Here is a 26,878-nt window from a genome sequence, read left to right as displayed (position 1 = left end):
TGTGGATGAGAGTATTTGTTTTCGTATTCCCGTTTCTCCCCTGAGAATTAGTGCATTCTCCTTTTTTTCTGGCACGAGTTCAAGAAAGTGCAGATAATTCATGAATATGTCCACACCACTACATATTCAATGTTCCAGCAACAGTAGGAAGAAAGTAACAAGCAGTAGATTCTATTCCAACAGATATATGTAATCACTTTCATGTCTGTCATGTCTGTTCTTTTCATGAATCTCGTGCAGGACATGCCAGGGTTCAAGCAGTTGCGGCACTCCAAGTTTCGGCACGTGTTCGGCAAGCCCTTCAGACGGGAGAAGTGTTACGATGGCATCAACATCAGCCGCAATGCACACGACAACAATTTCTGTGCTGTCAACCCCAAGTTTCTCGCCATTGTCACGGAGTCTGCTGGTGGCGGGTCCTTCATCGTCATTCCTCTTGAGCGTGTAAGTCTCCTTTTATTTTCCCATCATTTACACTTTGGCCAAAAAACAAAATGTATTTGACTGAAACCAAACTGCTTTATTCAAATCTCTATTAAAACTGAGTGTGCCCAATCAATAACCAGGCGCCTTCACCTAGGGCTTAGTTCAGCGAGTTGGATCATGGTATTAGAATATCAAAAATGTTTGTTTGCATGCTGTTCATGCACTCTGAGTCAAATCATTGCGAACTTTAAAAAAACAAAAACAAAATTAGTTTGATCATAGTTTATTGGTTATTTGTCTGTGTGTGAGTGAGTGTGTGTGTGTGTGTCAATAACAAGAGCAGGTGTTTGCAATATATTTCAAAAATCAATATTTAAAATATGTTAGTTTAGATTCTACATGTGAATGGGCCTCCTCATTCTGCAGGAGTTTCCATTAAAAGTTAAGTATCTCTTCATGTCCTGACAAAAAAATTTCAAAACCTCCTTAATTTGGGAATCACATTAACCAATTGAGTTAACATACATCACTAGGTCATTCCATGAATTTTTCAAAGATATTGATTTCTTTACCTTGTAATAAGACAGAGAAATCAGCATATACAAAATAGACCAGTTTTACAAAATTCCATATTTTATGCATATACCTTCAATTTCTCAACAAAGGTGATTTGTGACAACCACTTTATTTAGAGGTTTGGTCCTAATGTAGCAACTACTTCAGTGAATACAAAGAGCCCCCCCCCCCATCAAAAAAAAAACCAAACAAACATAACAACAACAACAAATAAACAAATGTGAAAATTAGATTCCAGGTCATTACTCGACAATGCAACAGATGAGTGATGCGTAATCAGGACCTACCCAGTGCCTTGATAAGTTAACCACACGTTCTGGGACACCAGCTGTTCCCAGTTGGTCGGCCAGATGCGTAGCTATTAACTTGATTGAGCACATGTGCGCAAATGTTTTCTTTCTCCGTAGGCACTCGACAGAGCAACGGAGTAATGTGAAGGTTTGCTTTTTGTCAGACAGCCGATCAATTACACCGAGCACGCTGCTGTCCCCTTGTGCTACAATCGACCGTTGTCCAAAATTAGAAGTTTATTTACGGATGCCACACATTGTACACCCTGGGAAAACTTTTCGGTTGCATGATGAATGCATGCGCTCTCCTCGAGTAGTGTTGAAACACCACAGAAAAAGGGTGTTGACAAATTATGTCAGAACACTCCAAATTTTGTTTCTAATTACCCGTATCTTTGCGCATTCTATGATCTTGTGCTCGGTTTCCATTTTTGAGAAGGGAATGTCATAAAGGGATGAGCAGTTCAACTTTCTTAAACATGTTAGATTTTTTTTCTCTCAGTGTTCAGAAGAGAGGAAAAATTGTGCAGTTTGGAAAAGAACAACATCAAAATCATAATGAGGTACAAGATTAGGCACAGCTAAGTTTTAGGTGGTTACAATATAATATTTGCTGAGAAGAATCACAGCAAATTCAGAGTTTCACAGTTTCTGAAACAGTTTGAGATATGATAACGTTTTCATAACAAAATTTGTGATGTAAGGCAATTACCAACCAATAATGTGCCATTTTCCTTGGAATTATTGCAGAGTTAGATTACTACACATAATATGATTTTTTTTTTGGTCATAATTATGATATGTGTTTTTCATAGTACAGGAGGTTGAATGAATAAAAAATAAACAGATGAAAGCAAAAGTACATCATATACAATACTTCCCTGCAGACTTCAGTTGTTTGATTTTTTTTTTTGTCTGACAATCCTTGATGTGGTTTGACACCAGATTAGATGAATTTAATAGCAAAGAACACAGCTGTAAATGACAATTCTACATTCAGACTAGTTTCACTTTTGACAATCCAGGTGTGTCAGTGAAAAAAAAATAATTTGTTTCGTTAAAAAATCAAAGACAGATATGACTTGTGAATGCCAACTTGACAAATTCACCAGGAAATATAACTATGGGAGCCTTATGGACAGGTTGCTGCTACTATTGCCCCTGTGAGATTCCAGATTTAACCCATCCAGTCCCGAAACACCTTTTCTGTGGTTTAGTGCCATGTCTTGTCATTAGAAGTTTGACCAATCATTGTCAGTGGTTCTTAAGGTAGTGTAGAGTGAAAAATTATCTTCCATTGGAGCTCTGTATTATTCATTGATAGTATTTTTTTTTCAGTAACGGGATTTCCATAAGCCTCTAAACTGTTATATTCATAACTGATCCTTACATTGACATTGCATTTTAGAAGAAAAAGATTTCTTTCTTTTTTCAAACTGGAAGTTAAGTTTCTATACCTCTTTACTGGTTTTGTTTAGAGTCAATGAATTTAACCACTCCCATTAAATCTTTTTTATAAAGGAAAAGATAGTAAAAACCAGACTTGCAAATTGAAGGGGATGAGACAATAATTTCTGCAGCAAAATACCCCATGGACTTGACAGTTTAATGGGGAATTCCAAACCATTTGAGAACTAGTCAGAAAAGAAAGAGAAACTTTTTTTAAAGACAACAATGAAAATTTCATCAAGGTTGGATGAAAATTAAGGAAGATGTAAAATTGAGAAGTTTTGATAATTTTCGTGAATCGGCTCTGGAACAGTCAAATGTTGAATTGATGATGTCATCTCGTCCCAAATTGCCATACAGTTTGTACGTAGAATTTAGACATTTTAAGTTTTTCGTTCAAACACAATTATGCCCCATTCTCATATCATACTGTCTGTCTGATCATGATTTGGAAGATATTCAACAAGGAATGACATTACACTTCTTCAGCAGAAGAGTTGAATTTTCATCATTTTTTTTTTTAACATAATCTATGGATAATTGTGAGGTGATGACATCATCAGCTCACTCATTTACATACTGGTATCATCTATTCAAGAATTGTTTTGCCAAAATTATTGAATCTTCAAAGTTTTGTAACTGGGCAAGTCCAAGATAACACGCGCGTTACGTATGGGACATTCAGAGACTTTTATGACCTGAAAAATAGTGTTAATGGCTTTTGATCATATCAAACTTTATCATGGTGATTGATATCTAGGAGTAGTATAATCATGCAAAAAATGGAGAAAAATGACCTTCACAATTATATTCTAGAAGAGAAAATATGTGCCGTTACGTATGGGACCAGAAAAATTTTGTTTTTTTGAACATTTTTTTCAACCTCAAAACTCTCTGAAAGTATTTCATTCTACAACTTGTAACTCACTGTGATGAAAGTCACAACACTCAAGATTATCATAGGTAAGTTTCGTGTCATTAGGTAAAAAGCTCTAATTACAGGTTCTAATTAAAGACAGACATGACGTGTTACGTATGGGACAGTTACGTATGGGACAGTTTGTCCCCCATTCATTTAGTGTGTGAAGAACCATGTTTATGGGTATTTTGCATAATTATCGAAGTAAAATCAGTTGAAACTACTCAAATACTGATCCAGATTGTCAAGGAAACAATATTCCCCAAATATTCACCATCCTAATCATATTCAATCATATTTTTATATTTTTATGACCAACCTGAGTATGCATGCCCTTTGTCCCCCATTCGTTTAGTGTGTGGAGAGACACTTACAATGTATGGGTATTTTGCAAAATAATTTTGCAAAATACCCATAAACAAATTTTTGCATAATTATTGAAATGGAATCAGTTGAAACTACTCAAATACTGATCCAGATTGACGAGGGAACAATGTTCCCCAAATATTTACCATCATAATCATATTCAATCATATTCTATATTTTCATGACCAACCTGAGTATGGGGTATGCCCTATTTTTATCAGGATAGTTACTACTGAAAAATTGAATAGTTTAAAGTGTGTACTTCCATTGATGAAGGGCAGTTTGCCATTTCATTTCAATAAAAAACAACATTTCAATAAAAAACAACTTGACACAAGAAATATTAATTTTTATAAATAAGCAATACCTGCTGCGTGGAACCCCAGTGATCGAGTAGATATATGATGTCTGTCTAGCAGTCAGGTCATTGATTCGAGTCACACCTCAGTATGTATACCCATGAATTTTGTCGTGGCTGTTATTGAAACCCGAATAAGGACAATTTGTGTATCACTTGCAATTAAAAAAAATCGTTTTACTTTATATTCTTTTTAAATATTTATATCACAACCATTTCAAATTGGATCTCCATCACTAAACTTTGAATTCCTCTAGTCTTAGGATTGTATGCTCTTTAGTAATTCATATAATTGGTTTCCAATCATCTCATTAAATGTTGAAAACTGAATCCCCATTTCTACAAAAAAACTATACCATCCCTTTAATGCTGTTTTTTCATTGTGTATTTTGCCATTTTCCCCTCCCCCTTTCTGAAAATTGTTCAGTCAAGTACATGTATTGTTTAAAGTGTCTATAACTCAAAAAGTAGCGACAATGTTGGGATGCTTTCTTCAGGATGATTGACCATTTGTGTACTGAGAGACCTTCCCAGCTAGCTACATGCATTCACATGCATTATGTATGAGGATGTCCCATACGTAACGCATTTGTCCCATACGTAACATTATTTCAATGCCTTATAAAAAATATTCCTTTTACTGTTTTTTCTTTTTTCTATGGTATTTAATTTCTCTAAACAATAAATTAGAACTTTCCAAAAGGGCATTAATATAACCTTAGCAATTTCAGAAAAAACCTAAAAAAATGACCTCAATTTGTTACGTATGGGACATCTCATGATAGGACACGAGCTAATTTGCATAATCATTTGCATAATCCCTAAATTTTCATACCAAGTTAAACTATTTGATGAACTTCTTATGTCCACATATTAATCAAATATCATTTGCTTTCCTTTGAATTAATATGAATTTTTATAAATGTCCCATACGTAACGCTGTGTTTCACATTTATGCAAATGAAGCCCTTGAAATTTGCATAAATTTACGTAATATAATTTTTTCCTCCATGGAAATCAAAACTTCAACTCATAAGCTTCAAAATGATACCAAACATGTCAATATTGAGCAAAGATGAAATTTTGCCTTCTGAGGGGACCTTATCTTGGACTTGCCCAACTTCCTTATGTTCGATCTGATTTTGACCAAATTTTTGCTCCTGTGCTTGTCATATTTTACTCTTTCCTTTCAGACTACCTTTTAACTAGTCTGAAATTCTCCCCTTAAGACTGTCTGTGTAAAACATCATCTGAAAATAGAAGAATGCTATACAGTGGATATACACTTTTGTGTACTGATAATTGATAGGGTTTTGCCAGGGTTTTGATAGGGTTTAATCATTATTTGAATGTAATCGTCTGACTCATTTTGGCTGTAGATCGTACCCTCCCACTTGTCATGTTGCTTCTCTTTCTCCGTTTCGCTGGCAGGTTGGTCGCGTCGGGCTTAACTTCAACAAGGTGTGCGGTCACACGGGCGCCGTGATGGATATCAAGTGGGATCCCTTTGACGACCACATCATCGCTTCGGCTGCGGAAGATGGCAAGGCAAGTGGGATGAGTCGCATGGCTTCTTGTAGCCTGTGTAAATCACACTTTCCCCTCGGAGAAATATCGGCCTGTTGTCATCTAGACGCAGCTCTCATGACACACTCCTGTGGCATGGATATCATATTGCACAATGGAAAATGAATTCTGAATACATTGATACTTCGTAATCAAATATTTCCCCCCCCCCAAAAAAAAAAAAAAAGAAAGAAGAAAAGAAACAGTTTTGTTGTTGTTGTTTTTGAGAGCTTTCCATACACTTGTAAACCCGTGCATGGTAGAATACCAGATCCTTCAAGAGCGATGAACATTCAACATAAGTTAAAACTGCCTTGACATGTTCCTGACCAGTGAAAATCACTGTCGGACCAGGAAATTTTTCAGGAATGGACCAGTAAAAAATAGAAAATCTGGGTACCTACTGGTCTGACAGACAGGTCGGACTAGTAGAAAAAATGGGTTAGTGTGCAGCCCTGCCATATCAATGCAATATATTAAGACAGTGATAATTGCCTTGTGTGAAATCATTCCCTATCAGCAGACATTATTGCTGCCACACTTGACACAAATGGGCATAGCATGGTATGTTTCTGTGCTATTCTGCAAAGTGGTATACTGTTGAATAAATGCAATTCACTCAGGATCACCATTGTGATAACGTAATTCAGCTTCTTTTTATCTTCCTGTCATATGATGTTGTTATGGCATGTTATGAAAAAAAAAAAAAACCTGATACTGTATATGCCATATATTTAGCGAGTCTAAATTTTCGCGAATCGGGACTTCCTGATGATTTTGCAAGTGATTAAATTCTCGATTGTGGAATACTGTACTGAACAGACAAATGTATATGTGTGTGTTACATTCATATTGGGACCAGAGTCATTATTTCCACATGTCTTAAATTTTGCAAATAGCACCTGACTCGTGAAATTCGCAAAAATAATAACCTTGCGAAATATTCGGCGTATACAGTAATGTATTCCTTGGATGTGATGTGTTAATGGGAAAAATATCTGTCAATAACTGGAAAAATATCTGTCAATAACTGTAAAAAAAATACAAATCCGATACTATAGTAAACATTTATTGTCGGCTGAGAATTTTCCATTTGCACCACTTGGAGTTCCATATGATGTGAAAGAGGAAACTCTCTACCTACCAAGCACTCACCATGGAAAGTTTAATTACTGTTATCAAAAGCTTAATATAAAACTGTGGAGCAGATCCTTATGAAATGATTGGTTGAGAGCATTCACTTGACCAGGCAATTATTTTGCCAAACACATAGTTTTGCTTATGACCGGTCACTATTAAAGTGTAATGACTGCTCATTAGCTAGCTTGTCATGTCGCAATCGTGACCAGGCGAGATGTCATTGTTTTAAGTTAGATGTAGATTTAGTAACATATGGACTTTAAGATGAGGGTAATTTATCAAACAACAAGGATCTGCTGTATTATTTTATAAAACAAGTAATGCACATTATCTTTGTCTGGGCATGAGTATCATTGCCCACACACGGTACCTTTATAAGAGTCCAAACACCTTCCGCTATTGCCTGAGGCATATAGTTTAGAATGTTCCAACGGTACCTTGTGTGGGTATTTCTTACAAACGGCCTCATGGATGTGTGTTATTTGTATACTTATGACCTGCATTGCTGTTTATATTATTGGTGACATTCTCCTATGTTGACAAACAGGAGAATGGCCACATTGCACCTTATTTGGTATAGGATGACTAATAAAGAGATCCTTTCCTTTCGTGCATATCTCAGGTGCGAATATGGAATATTCCGGAGGGGGGTTTACAGGAGAACATGGAGACCCCCAAACACGTGCTCAACAGCCACACCCGCAGGTGCAACTGCATCGAGTGGCACCCTACAGCCAAGAACATCCTTGCCAGCACTGGCTACGATCGGCAGGTAGGGACGGCGATTTGAAACTCGGGTGCAATGTAACGAGAGTGGACTTTAATACTCATGCAACACAGTTGCAGCCGTATTACTATTAACCATACCTGTGTATTAACCACACCCCTTGGGTATATATGCCATTTTAGTGAAAGAACAAATATGTATGAATACATACATTGTACACTCGTTTTCATTTCATTAAAAGTTGATTTGGTGTTGGAATAGTTGAGTGTCAGTTAGTTATGGCTGTGAGTGAGCACCGCACAGTGCCCACGATGTTAGGAACGACTAGTTTATGCCAAAGATCTAGGATCAAGTTCAGAATCTTTCAGTTTTTCATATTAAAACTAACAACTTATATATTTGACATTCTTTCATCTGGCATTTTAGACCAGCCTCAGTGATAAAAGTTGATAACTTAACAGTGTTTGGAGATATAGAGTGAAAGTCATATCTCAAGAGTCCCTGGCTGTGCTGTGGCTACAAAGATTTACAACTTGCTGTTGAGTTCCGAGTCCCAGCTTTCTGTATCAGTGTGACCAGCATAGACGCATCAGTTCTCATGATGTGCCCAAATGTCAGTGGCATCACAAACAATTTCATGCATCCTCGCAATTTGAGGAGTATATTGACTCTTTCTGGTTACGTATCTGGGACGTTGTGATGGTGAGATAAAATTGTCACAAGTCCTTAGGATCATCTCGTCATGGCAAACTTCCGTAGCCATTGTTGGCTGAATCACACACCACTCTCCCACAGGAATACATGTTTTTCGTGATATTTTGGCACCAAGAAATCTCCATGGCAACCCCAGCACATAAATAGAGGCTGCCCCTGTTTTGATGGTACCCCTTGAGATGCTGAAATGGCCCACAGCCACCTTCTTGATTGGTATGTGTGTACTGTAAAAGTGGATATTTTCGCGCGACTGATTTTTCGCGCTTTGCCGGGTGAGAAGAGTTTCGCGTGTTTTTAATTTCCGCGGAATCAAGACACCAAGTACATGAACATACGGCAACCAAAAATATTCGCGTGCTTTTATTTTCGCGCTGGCTTCTGGTTGCGCGAAATGCGCGAAAATTTCAACACCGCGAAAATTTCCACTTTTACAGTATGTGTGTATGCGCAACATGATGTGTTAAAAACGTGTTTGTTTTCTTGGTTCGTATTGTGCTTGTGTCACTGTTCTCTCAGTTAACTCTCTGTGAATTCTCACTAGCAGCATTCACACACGTGAGAGTTATCGGTTGTGGCATCGCGGTGCGAAAATCAATTTTATTTGCTATGTTCACAGCTAGCAAAAGAAATTCACTTGACCGCAAAATAATGTGGTTTTAATGTTTGGACTGCATGCTGAAACATTGCCTGGAGTACGACAGGGGGTATGTACCTGATTGTGTGACAGTCCTAATTGTGGAGAGTTGCATTATGGGATTAAAGGAATTTATTTTTGTGTCATGGATTCTCACACACTGCATTGGGCAAATTATTGCAAGAGTTAAAAAAAAAAAACTGGGTTGATTTTTCACATCGCAATGATTATTGCGAGAGTTTACATTTTTTATGTGTATCCACATACGAGATTGAACTGTTTTGAAATGCTTCGCAGTTACCAATATTCAAAGTCTGTGGATTTCAGGTGTGTATGAAAGGGGGTAGTCTGTTTTTCTCAGCAAGTTGTGCAAAATTTTTTGAAATTTACCACTTCCTGCAGAGAGCACAGTTTGACATAGCCACAAATTTCTAGGTACTGGAGGGTCTAGTCCTGTAACAAAATGTATGACCTGATTTCCTAGATGTGTTTAGTTTGGCATACTATGACATGAATTGTGTAAACTCTGTATGAACTCTCATGATGCACATTCAGAGGAATCCATTGGGTGGCTGTAAGGTTTGATAAATGATAAACTGGAAAGCTGCCAAAGATTCATGACAGGATGCTCCAGGATTCTTTGTGCCTGGATGTATATGAAATGGGAAGAGAAGAAGGGAAAGAAAGGGGGAAAAAAGAGAGGGAGAAGATTAAGAAGGAGAAGGAAAAGAAGGAAAAAGAAGAAGTGATAAGGGAAGATAGAGATAAATAGAAGGAGAAAAAGAAGGAGAAAAAGGAGGAGATGAAGAGATAGAAGGAAAAGGGAAAAGAGAAGGGGAAGAAAAGACAAATAGAAGTGGAATGAGAGGAAATCGAACATAATAAACATAGCAGAAGAAATAGAAGAGATAGAAGAGGAGAGAGATGAATAGGAAATTACAATAATGATTATTTCAGGGTAGATATTTTCTGTTTTGCTTGCCTTGTTAACTCAGGAATTTCAAACCGAAACCCATCCTCTAAAATGTCTTGTTAGAGGAAGCTTTAAAGGGAATCAATCGGTAGATGATATTGTTCTTCGATGGAATCGATCTTCATCCACTGCCCTCTGCAGTACATATGAAAACCCTCACTAGCACAAGCTTGCTAGAATGGAATTGCCCATCAGCTAGGCAAATATGTGCACCGAAGTGCATTACGGTACAAATCCAGCATGAAGATGGGGAAGTTGGTCAAAGGACGTCCGTAACTGCTCGAAAGTTTTCTCAGCTTGAATGAGAGCCTGTTGTGCGAGCGTTTTCCGAAGTGCTATGGAGATTCCCCGCAGAGATTTCATTTGCCAACCTTTGCAATACACAGTCTGTCTACAATACATTCCCTTTAATATGAGTCACCCTTAGCACCAAATGGCATTGTCACTGACCAAACACAGCAGTAGACTTGTCCAAAATCGGCGTTGCCAATTTTGATATGGAGGGGATCCTCACCCACCTCCACTCAAAAGCTGAGTTAGCTGTCCATTCTCAGTTGGGGGCGAGGGAGGGGAGGGATTGGGCTACTAGAAGAGAACCATCTGTAGATTCTGAGATCTTTGGGGGCGGGGCAGGGGGGTGGGGTAGAGAGAGAAAAAAAATTAGACAGGAAAGACTTGAAATAGAGAGGGAGACAGGATGTGAAAGAGACAGTATAGAGAGAGAGGGAGAGGGGAGAGGGGAGATTGGAGAGGGGGAGAGAGAGAAAAAAAAAAGGACGTTTGTTTCAAGAAGTGTTCAAATCATTTTTTTTTTAAAAGACTGCAAGGCTGATATAAATTTCATGCCCCAGACCGATAAATTGACTGGCATTTACAATGTGCTTCAAAAGGAAATATCTTCCTTCCCTCATTCTTGTTTGTTTGTTTGTGTGTGAGTAAGTGTGTATGTGTGTGTGTGTTTGTGGGAGTGGGTGTGTTCCAATCTTGATCCATTCATTCCATTTTCTTCATTTCTCTCTCTTATCCTTTTCTATAGCACTATATGCCCCCTCTCTCTTCCCTTGTCCAGCCCCTCACATGTTCTTGCCTCGTCAAACTGTAATTACCTTTGGATGGACTACATACAAACATCTTTAATTACAGACATCTAAATTTCCTTTTGCTGTCTCTTGTTTATACCCCATAGACTGCCTTCGTCATTCTCTCTCTCTGCCCCTGTTCCAGTCAGATATATTTTGCTGCATTTATCTTGTGCTTGATTTACTCCTTAAAATTCCCCATCCAGTTATCAAATCTCCATCATTTTCCTGGAAAGCACATTATCTATTTCCTTTCACATAACCTGTAACTCCTGTACATATCACACAATCTTTAAAATTTGACACATTTCTTGTTGTCTTCCCTCCTTCCGTTCTGTCCCTCTCTCCCTGCTTCAACCCCCCCCCCCCCCCCCCCCCCCCCCCCGTCTTTTTAATTCGTCACCTGCAAAACAGATGTCTGGTAAAATCAGAGTGGTTTCTGACTTTGATATTGAGCAACACATTGCAAGAATTATTTCACTTTTCCGTTGCCGAGAAATATGATGCAAATGATGAATATCGATAGATTCTTTGGTTGTGAAGATACTGGAATTGATGGAAGCTTTCAAATAGAATATCCAGATTAATGTATAACCAAAAACATTCGCGGCATGAAACTTTTGCAAATTGGAGCCGACAGCCTTTTTTTCACGGTAGGAACCTTCTGCAAATTGTCACTGGCATTCAATGCATAGTGTAGACAAACCCTTCGCATGCATTTTACTTTTTTCAAATTTTGGCTACTCGTGAAATTCATGGAAGTTTCATGCTGGTGAAAATTTATGGTTTTACAGTATTCTAATGAAAACATTATTTGTTGATCCCAAGCTTGAAAGAGATGCCATATGGGACTCCCCAGTGAAAACTGGATCTGTCACTTCATGGGGGTCACTGGTTTCCTGATTTCCTGAGGTTTGTAACCCTGCCAGTGTGGTCGGAAGGAGAACCGAGTAGAATCTTGATGCATATTATTGAGAGCTATCGGTTAAGTGTTCCCACTTGTGTTGTAGATGAAGGGTGTGTAGCATGCCAACTGTGAACTCCCATTTTGGACTGAGTCATACATTTGACATCAAGCTTTTCTCACTTTTTTTTTTCTACTCACTATAAGTAAACCCCTGCATGGATTTTGTAAGGAGACACATTTCTACTTGGCGTATACATATATATATATATATATATATATATATATATATATATCAGGGCTCCACACTAACTTTTATTTTTGGTGGCCCAAAGGCAAACATCTGACCTCTTTTGATGGCCCAATCAGGCTAACAAATTCTTCATTTCTGAAATTTTGGTGGCCCGACGTGCGGTTTTGGTGGTCGGGCCACTGGGCCACCGGGCCACCGGGCCACCCTTAGTGTCGAGCCCTGTATATATATACTGTATATTCCACCCAGCTCAAATCATAGAAGGGTTAGGGTCTGGGCAATTGGAATTAACAACAGTGACAACCCGTTGGTCTGATGTTCTGTTTGTTATGGTATGAATCCTTAGCAGAGATGAAGGCAGTATCAGCACATAAGAAGTGTTCGTGTGTGGGATGCCGTTTTGGGGTATCGGGGAGTAAGCCTATCAACAGCTTTTGCAGCCACTGACTGGTAGGATGGATAGGACTTTAGCGTGAGAGACTGGAGGTTTGAGTGAGAAGTGTATTGTAATTTGCATATGGCCACAGCTGAATGGAAACTGGATCATCCAAAAAGCACATCAGTCATGGAAGCTCATCAATCTGTGAGAATTAAAGAAAAAAGGAATAAAAAATGCCTTTTCTTACCATCCCCCTCCCTCCCCCCCCCCCTCTTTTTTAGCCTCCACCACCATTTGTCATGAAACACAATCCACTCGCATCCCACAACTGACATTGATGAATTATTAGTTTTTTACCGAGATATGAAAAGGAGACGTGACTTGAAACATTTTCGTGATAATCTCAAATTCGGTCTGTGGACTCACAGACACTAGTAACCTTTTCGTCTCCCCCTTAGTTAAAAAGCAAAAACAAAAAGACAACATTAGAAATAACCCCAAGAGGGTATTTTTATGTATGCCATTCACACTGGCAGAAAAACCTGCGAAAAAAGAAGATGAAATCCTCAGGATAGGCTTGCCATTGTAAATTTCAGGTTTTATTGTTTAGCTTGTGCGACCTGTTGCTGCTCCTTGGTAGGTTGCTGAACCTCCTAGTAACAGGTGCAGGACATGAATGAAAGTGATCGTTCCCTCTTGCTTGTGTGTGTCAAAATGGAAGGGTCATGCAACCAACAACAAAAAAGTTTCATTGGCAAATGATTGAACGAACGAATGAATGAATGAATGAATGAATGAATGAATGAATGAATGAATGAATGAATAACAAACAAAACAGGTTTTTGGGTTTTTTTTAATATTAAAAATGCACTTTGGATTTGGCTTTTCATTTTTTTTTTGAAGATATACAGTTTATGCCAAGCAACTTCTATCAAAGAACCAGTGGTATTTCTGAAATACAAAAACAAAACAAAACCACATTTTTTATATGGGTGTTCTTTTTGGTGGTTTGTGGAATGCAAGGGTGGTTGCCTAGCACCCTTTTAATGAGTGTCCAGCATGTGAGAAAAATACAATATTTTGTGTTTTGTTTTGTGCTGCTGTTATGGTGTGGTTCCCTACTGTCACAGTCAATCATATTCAGAAATGAAGCTCTACTGCTGAGCAATTTCATTTCTGGGAAGTTGGATGATGTTTTCTAAAAAGTAAAATAAGTTGAAAGAAGACTTTGGACCTCTTGGAGAGAGTTCCCAGGCCTCTACCTTTCGGTATTCACACAGACCTAGTTCCAAGATTTTTCCCGGGGGAGAGACCCGTATGCCTGCTCAGAAAAGGGGCATGTTTATTCACCCTGTCCACCTGAGATCACCTTCTGACTCTACAAACTACCAAAGTTTCGGTCATCAGTGAGTCGGTCCTTCAGTTTCCAAGGGTGGTGGCCAGTTCTTGGCCCTTTCTACCAAAAGATGCTCGATCTTCTCACTTGATCGCTTCCCCTCATTCTTGAGATTTTCTGCCAGATGCAAACAACCCATACAGGGTGAAGTCAAATTCAAATTTCCGATGAAGATGCAAACAACCCATACAGGGTGAAGTCAAATTCAAATTTCCGATGAAGATGCAAAATGATATTTATCTATTTTAAATTTCATATTGTGTAAAGACAAGGAAAAAAGGTTCAGATCTATTTACTGTAATACTCAATGCACAATTTATGATATCATTAGCAATTATAAAAAACAAAAAGTTAATTGATATTTTTATATACAAACAGATACATGTAGATAGATAGTTATATATATATATATATATCGATATATATATATATATATATATATATATATATATGTATATATATATGGATAGATAGATAGATAGATTGATTGAAAGATGGATAGATATAGATAGATAGATAAATAGATAAATATGTAGATAGATATATAAATAGATATATGATATACATATAGATACCATATCATATGAATGAGAATGAAGAAGGGTTACTTTGTTAGATGTAATGCCAGGACTCTGAGGAGACTGCAAGAGATCGTAGATGGCTTTCCATTTTCCATTGAGCATCATACTCATCTCAGGAGTGTCACTGATGACAAAATCAAACCATTGTTTATTGAGATCCAGGTTAAACTGTGGGGGTCTGTAAAAAGTCTATAGAACCATTCACACATATAGGGAAACACTGCAGTATTACCACAGCAGTATTTCATAATGTGAACAGAAATACCTTGTGAAATACCATGGTATGTAGGGTGGCAATTCAAACACATGTAACACTGAGTGTGAATAGTTGTAGTCGTGAAATACCACCCACTACACTGCTGTTTATTTCTCATGCAACCTGACATAATTCCTGTCTTTTCCCCTTGACTCGTTGAGGATGGACTGATTTTGCTACAACACGCATTTCCCATAGACACCTGCCTGAGTATGCTCGGGACTCGTCCTCAACGGGTTCAGTGAGATATGTGTATGCACAGTGCTTACGTCAGAGAGGTATACTTTTGGGCAAGAAATATACCATGGTATTTTATGAATGAGAATAGTACCATCTGAAATACAAGAATATCTGTTACCATGGTATTTTGCCAATGAGAATGGTGACAATTAATGACTATAGTATGTAATACCACAATATTTTTAGGGTGGTTGCACTTTGCAAATTTCAGAATGTCATAGACAGGAGGGGTTAAGGGAATTTAGAGGGGATGAGACCCATCCCAGGAACAAAATTAATCACCAGCGTTAGCTTATATTATAATCCAAGATTCATAATGCCATGTGATTAGGAGACATCTCATCATACTGGGTAATTTTTGTATGAGAATTGTTTTAATGTTGTTATTGTGATGGTGGTAGCACAACTTGAATGTGAGCATTGATGCGTGAGTATTGGCATGCCGCAAACATTGCATTTATGCACTGTCTTCGTCACGCGACAGACGAACTCATTTGTTCCAGACGATTGGTTCGTGGCAAGACTGAGAAATTGATAGAGAACCCTGTTTGATTCACATAATTTCAAGTGTATCTGGAGCATGTCTTATGCATACTTGACAGAATTAGTGGGGGAGCAACTGAAGAATGAATACATGATTATCACCAGCAAACAAAATACAACAGTTGGCATGAGATTATAGACATTCAAGGTTTCATAACGTCTGACATGCAAGCTATGGATGTTATTTTGCAAGACAAGGATGACTTTTAGATACTCCTGCCTGAAGGAGAATGCACATTTCACCATTCTCAGTACCTCTAATGCTACAGTCACACATGGCCGGATTTCGAACCAGGTCCATAAGGAATTAAAACTGCGTCGACCCGGTTCGAACTGTAGAGACCCGCATTGACCCACATCGTAACCTGTGTCAATTCCTGATAAATTCCGGGGGCTACGATATGGCGGTGAAAAATTTTTGGTTATGTTCAAAATTTTCTCACGGATTTCAATTCCGTATTGATATCCGAATTGACCCGGTTTGAACCGCATTGACTCGCATCGACCCGCTGCAACCTGCAACGTAAAACCGTATGGACCCTTGCCGTATACCGCATTGCCTTCGTGCAATGGATGATGACAAGGTTTACATCCGGGTCGGTACGGGTCAAAGCGGGTTGACACGGGTCAATAGGGGTCGAAAAAGATTCAGTTAAGGATTTAAAGCGGATGTTTATATGGTTCGATACGGGTCAATATGGGTCTCTACGGCTCAAAGCAGGTCAATACGGTTTTAATTCCTTATGGACCCGGTTCAAAATCCAGCGGTGTGTGACTGTAGCATAAATTACTGTAAAAGTGGATATTTTCGCGCGACTAATTTATCGCGCTTGGCCGGGTCAGAAGAGTTTCGCTTGTTTTTAATTCCGCGGAATCAAGACATCACGCACATGAACATATGGCAAGCAAAAATATTCGCGTGCTTTTATTTTCGCACTAGTTTCTGGTTGCGTGAAATGCGCGAAAGTTTCCACTTTTACAGTACCCTCCATTCCGGGACTAATCCGGCTCATTTTCACCCGGATCAAATCCGTTTTGTGACCTGGCCGTGTGTGACTGTAGCATTACTCAATGAACATGCAAACCCTTTACTCAGTTCCCTGTGATATTGCTGTGGGTCTGTCATGAAGCTTTGATATGCCGAGTGTGTTTCTTGTTACCATCATAATCATCCTGCTATGTGTAAGTGATAAAATTCGTAAATCAGACTTTTTGACATGTTTTTTTTTTTTTTTTTTTTTTTGCAGGGTACATCTTTGCATTATTCTTTCAGTCCACAAACACAGTACATAAGCAAATACTTTTAATTGCAGTAGAGTAAAAAAATAAAGAGATAAAAAAAATAATTGAAAATGCAACAGAAGTGACCTCCAAATTCAAGAACTATATGCTATTTGTCTTTATCTTCACCTTGTTCTTCCAGCTCTTAATATGGAATGTACGCACAGAAGAGATTGTGTTCAAGATTGACTGCCACCCAGACATCATCTTCTGCCTCTCCTTCAACTGGGACGGCAGCCGCATTGCCACCACCTGCAAGGACAAGATCATCAGGATCATTGACCCCAGGTCAGGGGTCGTGACACAGGTGAGTGAATCGGGAACATTCAGCATCAAAGGTTTTAAGTCACCTTCATATACATAAGGATTGAGTGAATGCGGCAATATTAGTAGAACACGTCAGTGAAAGTTTTAGGAAAATTGGACAATCCATTCCAAAGTTATGAATTTTTGAAGTTTCTGCACAGTCACTGCTGGATGAGAAGACTACTACAGTGTATGATGTCACATGTGTAGAACGATATAAGGAAAATATATAGAGAATTCCACAAAATGTCATTCTTTGAAAAAAAAAGTGAACATTCCCTTGACCCGCTACTGACGTATGTTAAAGGTAATATTATCCCCCCCCCCTGCCTTCTGAAAGAGGCAAGACAAGTGCTCTCTTATTATGCGAGAAAAGTGAAAATTTGCAGCGCATTGAAGCTTTGCAGTGGTGTACCATGACTGTAGTGACTGCAAATCAGTAAAATTTTGAAATTTATACTTTTTTAGTTGAATTCTCAGTGAGGAAAAAGCAGCAATGAAAGAAAAGCAGACAAAAATTGCATTGAATCGCATGGGAACTAAGACATGCGCAAAACAACCGGAAGCGACAATGGCACCGAGGAATCCCACAGTGCATCTGTGGCAGGGCTTTTTAGCATACACAGAAGTTTTCTGAGAATTGTATCAAGAATTTGGTTGTTGTTGTTGTTGTGATTGCAGGAAGGAAAAGGTCACCAAGGAAGTAAAAGTGCAAAGTGCGTCTACGCCGGCGACACGGGACGCCTTATCTCAGTGGGTTCCACTCGCTCCTCAGAACGTCAAGTCTTCCTCTGGGATCAGGTAAGAAATCCTCAGGATTTATAAATTTGTTCGTTTGTTCTTTTGTTTTTTTAAAGTTTGTAGCTGACTAAGATTGTGATTTCTTGGGGGTTCATTTGTTGCTTTTCATTATACCCCCGCCAAACGAAGTTTGAAGGGGGTATATAGGAATCAGCGGACGGTCGGGCGGTCGGTCGGGCGGTCGGTCCGTTGCAAATCTTGCATCGCGAACTACTTCCTCAGTTTTCAACCGATTCCCATAAAACTTGGCACAGATGTGTGCCTTGGGTTGTAGATGTGCAAGACGTATTTTTTGACAGTACCCAAAAGTACGTTGCCATGGTAACAGCATATTATGGGTAAAAATGGGTACAAATCTTGCATCGCGAACTCCTCCCACAGTTTTTGATCAATTTTTATGAAATTAGGTACAGATGTTCATCTGAATATGTTAATGTGCAAGACACATATTTCCGCAGTGGCAAAAAGTGCGTTGCCATGGTAACGGCATGTTATTGGTAAAATATAGGGCAAAATGCTTCATGGCAAAACTGCTTCATCAGTGTTCTTCCAATTCTCATGGAATTCATATTGAATGTTTGTCTTAGGATATAGGTCAGCATGACACATTTCTGACAGTGACAAAAAGTATGTTGCCATGGTAACAGCTCACATATTAGCCAAAATGATGGAAAGTTTTGTGTTGCAAACTACTTCCTCAGTTTTTGCCCAATTTCCAGGAAACTTGGTACAGATGTGTGCCTTTGGTTGTAGATGTGCAAGACGCATTTTTTGACAGTACCCGAAAGTACGTTGCCATGGTAACGGCATATTAATGGCAGAAGATCAAGGAAAGATCTTGCGGATTTAACTACTTCCTCAGTTTTTTGACCAAAGCTTATGAAATGTGGCACACACCTTGATCTTGGTGGGAAGATGTGGAAGACATATTTTTCGGACGTGTCGGAAGCTGCGTTGCCATGGTAACGGCATATAAATGGCAGAAGATCAAGGAAAGATCTTGCGGATTGAACTACTTCCTCTGTATTCGACTGAAGCTCATGAAATGTGGCACACACATTGGTCTTGGTGGGAAGATGTGCAAGACATATGTTTTGGACGTGTCGGAAGCTGCGTTGCCATGGTAACGGCATATTAATGGCGGAAGATCAAGGAAAGATCTTGTGGATTGAATTACTTCCTCAGTTTTTGACAAAAGCTTATGAAATGTGGCACACACAATAGTCTTGGTGGGAAGATGTGCAAGACATGTTTTTCGGACGTGTCGGAAGCTGCGTTGCCATGGTAACGGCATTTAAATGGCAGAAGATCAAGGAAAGATCATTCCTTGGGTAAGACTGTCGTCACGGGGCAGGGGTATTAATCACCTTCAGTGATATTTCTAGATTTTTGTGTCTTTATTATTATTATTTTTTTTTGGGGGGGGGAGTGTAAGGGGAATGTGGCTTGTCTTGATATGTGAGGTTTTTTTTAGTTTATAGCTGATTAAGATTGTTGTTTCTTTGGGGTTCAGTTGTTGCTTTTCAGTCATTTCTTTGTCTTTATTATCATTTTTCTTGGGGGGGGGGGAGTGTAAGGGGAATGTAGCTTGTCTTGATATGTCATCAAAGCTTATATACATTGTATGTGATTTAGAAAGTTTCTAACTATTGGGATCACAACCCATGGGCAGTGATAACACAGGAGACATCATTACATTTTACAAGGTTAACTGTGGTTTATGTTAACACCATGTGTGGTATGCCCTGTGTGGTACACCGTGTGCGATACACCATGTGTGATACACCTTGTGTGATACACCATGTGTGATACACCATGTGTGATACACCATGTGTGATGTACACCATGTGCGATACACCATATGTGATACACCATGTGTGATACACCATATGTGATACACCATGTGTGGTACATCATGTGTGGTGCACCACGTATATAGCAGTGTACTGTGTACCACCAACCAGCTAAAGCATTGTTTTTTTCCTGCGTCATCACTTCCTCACATGTAGGACGATCTGAGTGCTCCCATTGCGAATGTACCCCTCAGTGCAGGAACTGGCATTCTCTTCCCCTACTACGACCCTGACTGCAACGTCCTGTACATCGGGGGCAAGGTAAGATAAGGAGTGTTCTTGATGAAGGGGGGAGGAGGAATTATAGCAAAGAAATACTTGAAAACAGAATGCACAGTTTTCCTTTGGTGTTACAAACGTATTAGTTGTAGCTGCTATTTGAGCATGTTTAGAGATTAGATTCTACTTATGTACAATTAGAGGTCAAGAGTGTACATATTCCTGTGTGAGTTTGTTTGTTTGTTTGTTTGTTTGTTTGATAAACCGTGAACAAAACACACACACACACCTTGAAAGGTATTTTTTAGAAAAACTGAATTATGACTTACTTTTTTTTTATAGTGGGAGCGTCGAGTCAGATCTCCCAACCATTATTGATTTTGGAGGAAAGAATCTGAATTTTCACTTTTCCCAGCTCTTGTTTCAATAGGAGTTTTCAATTTTTCCTGATAATTTGACTACACACTCCTATGGGAACTGCTTTTCTTTCCTACTTTTGACACAAATCATACCTATTTTTCAGTCAGAATGGTTGGGTGGTCTGGTTTAGGGATGGAAGATGTAACTTCACCTACAATCAGGATGAATGCAAAGATTATGAAGCGAACTAGATTTCATGATGACTATCATTTTACGAAGAAGATGATAGGTGAGGGTAAGCTGAAGCTGCTCCAGTGTGAATCCAAGTTATGTTAAACGCTAATCACGCCATCACCTCAAAGAGAGTGCTCTTTGTTCAGTTAACCCGTTGAGGACGAGTTCCGAGTATACTCGGACAGGTGTCTATGGGAAATGCATGTTGTAGCAAAATCGGCCCATCCTCAATGGGCTAATATATCGTTGTTCAGATGTGGCGATACAGATTCAAATCAAACTTTGAGAGTTGAGAGACCTAGTTTGGTTTGCACACTCCGACAGTATCATTCACGTGGATATCTTGATGTTGTATTTGGTCCTTGTGCAAGATTGAAGAATCATTCCAGTTTAGTACTTAATGACTTCTAGCTGCGACAGTACTGAATCTGTTACATGGACATGTGTGTTTTGAGTATATCAATCTTGGATTTCTCAGCAATGTGGAAAGATTATTACAATGTATGTGATTGTTCACTAATTATTTTTGTTCCGCAGGGCGACTCAAGTCTGCTATACTATGAGATCCTGCCTGAGCCGCCACACTTTTTCTACCTGAACCAGTTTCAGACGTCCGGTCCCCAGCGCGGGCTGGGCTACATGCCCAAGCGTGGCGTGGACACCAAGATCAACGAGGTGGTGCGATTCTACAAGCTCCACGCCAGCAAGAACCTCTGCGAACCCATCTCCATGATTGTACCCAGGAAGGTCAGTCAGTTTGTTTGTTTGTTTGTTTGTTTGTTTGTTTGATTTCCATCTGGGAAGATCGCTGGATAGCCCGTATGCAGCTACACTAGCTGGTCTTCCATGGGGTCCAGTTGGATATGAGACAGACCACTGCAACCTGCTCTCGGCGATGAACGAATGAAGCGGGATCTATTCCGTGCATGAGTTGTGACTCTCTCACATATTGGACATCCATTTTCTGTCCTGTCTGAGGGGCAGAGTGTTTTGCCTCGTACCAGAGGGGATTGTATGATTACACAGAATTAGACTTGGGAATCGAATCCGGATCTTGTGGATTAGGGGGCAAATTCACTACTGACTGAGCCAAATCACGGCCGTAGTTAGGGAATTTTCCCCTTCCAAAGTGCAGAGCCACGTCGGCCACGCCCACTCATCCCCTCTTCCCCCTGACAAGTGTATGTACAAACTGAGGCCAGCAATACTGAAAGCCAGAATGTTAATATAAGTTGCCTTAGTTTCAATATGTCTACCAAGTCAAGAGGATGCCCAGAAAAGCAGGAAACTGGAGCGAAAGTATTTTCTGACTTCTGATGTTGTTAATATCATGGCTGTTGTGCTCCACCTGTGATTTTATTTTATCAGCTTCTATGTAATTAGAAATCATACTTCACGTTCCAATTTTAGCAAATTCTTAATAAAAATTATGAAGTTGGTATGTCATAAGCAATGCAAGAAGTGGTGGGTGAATGCCATGGAAAGCCATATTTAGAAAGACTACATCTCCATAGAGATAAGCGATGAATGAAAGTTGAGATTGGGGAGTCTGACTTGAATACACAAAGGCAAACTGTCTCAAGTGTCCATTTTTCATATTCCTCATATTTTTTGTTTTTGTTTTTGTTTTTTATATATTCTCCTTTGTCCAGGGAGAAGCATTTCAGGCTGACCTCTACCCAGACACAGCAAGTGACCAGCCTGCCCTCACAGCTGAGGAGTGGGTCTCTGGAATCGATGCTCCACCCCACCTTCTCTCCCTGGGTGGAGTGGCAAGGCCCATCAGCTCCTTCCCGCCAGCTCCGACTCCAGCCAAAGTTCCCCTCCGGGAGTCCTCCGTCAAGAGCAGTGACAACATTCCAAAACCTGCCTCATCGTCGACCTCGTCATCCTTCACATCGTCATCATTATCCTCCTCGTCATCCGCATCGCAATCATCTTCGCAACCTCTGTCATTGTCGTCGTCAACGTTACCAACTGCATCCTCGACCATGATCGGCAACAAGCCCACTGCGATTGTGACAGGCATCAACAAGTCGGAGCCTGAGATTCAGCCCGTCAGTGGGCCTGTGACGGAGACGATGCTCTTGCTTGAGAAGGAGAACATCAACATCAAGAGAGAGGACTCTGAGACGAACTCTATCAAGGAGAAGTCTGAACGTGAGCTCCTGGAAAAGGATACCAATGCCAGGAGGTCGTCGGTCGATCAGCAGAAGCAGGATCAGGAAAATGAACTGTCGACATCCTCGTCAACAGCATCGACAACGTCGTCGAGGTCATCGATCTTCGCCCACTGGAAGAATCGGGAAGCGGAGAGCCGCAACAGCAGTCCATCCCAGGTGGGCAGCTTCTCGAGGGGGGACAGCCGCAAGCTGCGCGACCATCCTTTCCGGCAGCTGGACACGAGCAGCCGGTCGTCCAGCGGTGAGATCGAGGTGCACCCAGAGCAGCGGCAGGACGACGCAAGATCTTCCCCCAGCTTCCGGTCGCCACTGTCATCGACCTCGGACGACTTTGAGGTGGAGCGCTCGCTGACCCACGAGGGCAGGGAGGTCTTCCGCATCAACATGAGCCCCACCCGGCAACCATCCATCGGTAGCGGAAGCCCATCCAGGCGTGCTCCGAATGTCTCCGACAGCACCACTCGGCGTCAGATGAGCATGTCCTCGGCTGAGCCAATGAGGGCGCCCAGCCTCACAGATACCAACCGACGCAGTGCCAGTGTATCTGACGAGAGGGGCTACTCATCTATGGCTAGCAGCATTGCAACCAGGTTCACCCTCAGCAGCAATGGAGACAGGAGGAACTTGGATGATGAACCTCTGCTGACATCCAAAGACATGGGCATGGACCAGGTTAGTAACCCTCTATAGGCACTTCGGGTAAAGCTTGCCAAGCATCCTCATTAGCATTCACTTAATCTCTGTGTAAATTTGAAGTTATTGCAAGTATGACAGTCCACTCAGGCCGAACAATGGTTCAGATCAACAGGAGAGCATGGTATGAATATTGGGGTTAGAGAGATTAAGAAATCTCTGCTCATTGATGACATCTCGACATCTTTGCCCATAGGCAAAGAAAGCACCCGAGCTGATTTGCCAATCATTGCATAAAGCACTGCAAGGGTTAAAAGTGGCTTGTCCTCCCTTGTTTACTCGGTTTGGTAGATGAAGAATCCTGTACTTCATTGCCTAACTGGAATGGCTTCTTCAGCTGTCAAAGGGTGCATTTATCAACTCTTTTTCTCGGCAGAAACAGGTTTTCCAAACAGCTTTCAAGGAATTTTTACGAGTTGATAAACACAAAGCTGTTTTGAAAGCCCTTTCAGAAAGCCTTTTCGAAAGCCGCAAATTTGTGGCTTTCCAAACAGGCTTCCGAAACAGGTTTTCAGAAACTGCTGTTTGTAAAAGCCTTTTGAAGTTGATAAACGCAAAGCTGTTTTGAAACGGCTTTGTAGTATTGTACTGCAGTTACGAACAATGCACGCCTTATATGACCTCTTCTCCTCGGGTCGAATTGCGCAATGCAGCTGTGCAGTGACAGGCCGGTTATCGTGTTAGCGAAGAGTTGATAAACGCAACTATTTTGGAAGCCGTTTCTAAAGGGCTTTGGAAACGGCTTTTGAAAGCCGTTTAAACAGGGGAAAGTTGATAAACGCAGCCTTAGTCCAAATGCTTCCCATCTATCATGATAGGAATAAGTTTGAATCGTTTCTCACTCTGTGTCTGTATTAACAAGTGTTCAAGATCTCTCTGTGTTTTTATCTGAGTTCCATGCTTAAAACTTTTGCTATATAAATATCGCTGTGTGACTCTGAAGACTTCTCAACTGATATGTCATGACAGTAGATGGTATGTTTGTGTTGTTGTTTTTTCTCCATTAAAAGAAACAAAATTTGTTTTTGAAGTGAATTTTTTTTTCTTATTAAGTTTGACAGAACATGCTAAGTATACACTCCTTTCCTATGTTAAAAGCAAAATTTCATTTGGACTACAAAAGATAGATAAAGAAATAATTTCTTCTTTTTTTCCTTTTTACTGGACATCAGTTTTTGATTTGCCATGCAGAGGTTGGCAGCCCCATGTACTATATTTGTTACATATTTCACAGGTTTTATTTTTGCAAATTTCACAAGTCTGGTGCTATTCGTGAATTTTACAACATGCGAAAGTAATAACTTTGATCCCAACATGAATGTGATGTGCACGCTTATTTCTTAAAGGGATCGTATAGTTTTGGTTGAGAACTAATTTCAGGTTTCTAACATTTTTTGGTGAGATAATCAGAAACCTTTTATGAAATATGAAAGAGCATGTAATTCTATGAGATATTCAACGTTTATTTGATGAAAATTGGTTTTGAAATGTCTGAGATATCAAAAAAGAGCGATTCTACTAAAGTGTGGGACCCACACTTTATCACGATCGCTTTGTTTTACTTTTGTTTTTGGATGTTTCAGTCATTCCAAACCCGATTTTCATTGAATAAACTTTGAATTCCTCTTAAAATGGTATGCTCTGTACTATATAATAAGTGTTTTCTTGGTATCTCGCAAAAATTTAAAAGCCCAATTCTCATCTCCACCAATACTGTACTATCCCTTTAATCTATTAACTGTACTCCATGAGTGTGAGTTCAACCACTCACGAAATTGTCAGGAAGTCCAGACTGGTGAAAAATTAAACTCACTAGATACACATATATAGCTTATACAGTACAGTCAACCTTGCTTAAGTCGACCTCGCATAAGTCAAATAATTGCCTACATTGTAAGTTGAAGGTCTGTTCAAGTCCTCTTCTCTTTGTATTCCTTTGATTTTAGTCCCTCATAAGTTGAATTTTCTTCTAAGTCGAAGCTATTTCTTGTATGTTAAAATCATTATTTACCATTTGCAGATGAAACAAAAACCCAGCTTCATAGTTCTAAAATGTGAGTTAGGGATAGAAACAGCCAATGTAAAAATGTTAATCAGTATAATTAATGTTAAGTATTGTTAAATATACAAATTGTGAACGATAGTTATAATAAAATTGTTTCTGGAGTAAACCGTCTACAGTTATGGTTTATTGAGAAAAATAGTGATATCTCCTTAAAGGGACTGCACAGTACTGGTTGAGGTGGGGATTCATGTTTTGAACATTCCTAAGTGAGATAATGAGAAACCTCTTTAGAAATATGAAAGAGCATGTAATTTTAAGAAGGATTCAACGTTTATTTGATGAAAATTCGTTTTCAAATGGCTGAGTTACCAAAAAAAGTGATAATAATAAAAGGCGACAGGCCATGCCTTTTATTAGGATCTCTTTGTTTCACCTTGTTTTTTGATATCTCAGCCATTTTAAAACTGATTTTCATCAAATAAACTTTTGATACCCCTTAGGAGTGGTTTCTGAATATCTCGCAAAATGTTAACCCATTGAGGACGAGTCCCGAGTATACTCGGGCAAGCATCTATGGGAAATTCGTGTTGTAGCAAAATCAAACCATCCTCAACGGGTTAAAAGCTAAATCCTCACCTCAACCAGAACTGTACACACCCTTTAATTTTAAGGCTTTATTGCAAAATTTTTGTGTGGTAGGATGTTTTGTGATATAACTGACCTACTGATATGCATCAGATGTGATAACTCGAACATTTTTAAATCACTACTCCCACTGGTAAACAGGACCTTTAAACGTGTTCTCATATATTCCTCCTCACCATCATCTTTTTGCCCCTCTTTCCAATCTGGCTGCAGCTGCGCAAGGCCTACCTCAGGCAGCAGGAGGACATCAAGCAGCTCAAGTCCAAACTCCTCCTCAAGGACCAGAGGATACGGCAGCTGGAGAGGGAGATAGAGTCACTGACCAACGAGTCCAACGCGTGATGAAGGAGGAGGAGGGACTGATGCGTTGGCTAGGTAGGAGAGGGCATCGCGAGAGTGGGTCGGAGGACACTCGTGCACGGGAGCAGTGGAAGGCGGCGACAAAGATGTACTCCGAGCTTCTTCCCGGGCTATGGGAGCCGTTGCAGTGGACGCTTTCTTTGTTGGTGTTAACTGCATCGTCGTGTAG

General features: G+C 39.8%; 1 protein-coding gene across 1 annotated transcript; it reads left to right on the top strand.

Moving 5' to 3' along the window:
• On the top strand, positions 1-26,878 carry LOC139736467 (coronin-2B-like). The gene is made up of 9 exons (XM_071647217.1): positions 1-444; positions 5,816-5,932; positions 7,713-7,862; positions 17,193-17,357; positions 18,038-18,157; positions 20,167-20,271; positions 21,361-21,570; positions 22,476-23,678; positions 26,563-26,878. The coding sequence occupies exons 1-9, from the start codon at positions 202-204 to the stop codon at positions 26,689-26,691; spliced, it is 2,442 nt and encodes an 813-aa protein (XP_071503318.1). The 5' UTR covers positions 1-201; the 3' UTR covers positions 26,692-26,878.

The sequence above is a fragment of the Diadema antillarum genome, unplaced genomic scaffold (assembly GCF_040938485.1).
Source record: "Diadema antillarum isolate AM-2024a unplaced genomic scaffold, OU_Dant_1.0 seq00000649_RagTag, whole genome shotgun sequence".
In the NCBI taxonomy this organism is placed as follows: domain Eukaryota; kingdom Metazoa; phylum Echinodermata; class Echinoidea; order Diadematoida; family Diadematidae; genus Diadema; species Diadema antillarum.
Note: the sequence above shows the minus strand (reverse complement) of the source record. Positions and strands in the feature narration are given on the sequence as shown.

What these genes read in the sequence shown, in the direction of transcription:
- LOC139736467 (XM_071647217.1), top strand. Translation starts at nt 202, where the DNA reads ATGTCTGTCATGTCTGTTCTTTTCATGAATCTCGTGCAGGACATGCCA. An exon ending in CGGCTGCGGAAGATGGCAAG is followed by an intron (nt 5,933 to 7,712) that starts GCAAGTGGGATG and finishes TGCATATCTCAG; the next exon opens with GTGCGAATATGGAATATTCC. An exon ending in AAGACATGGGCATGGACCAG is followed by an intron (nt 23,679 to 26,562) that starts GTTAGTAACCCT and finishes ATCTGGCTGCAG; the next exon opens with CTGCGCAAGGCCTACCTCAG.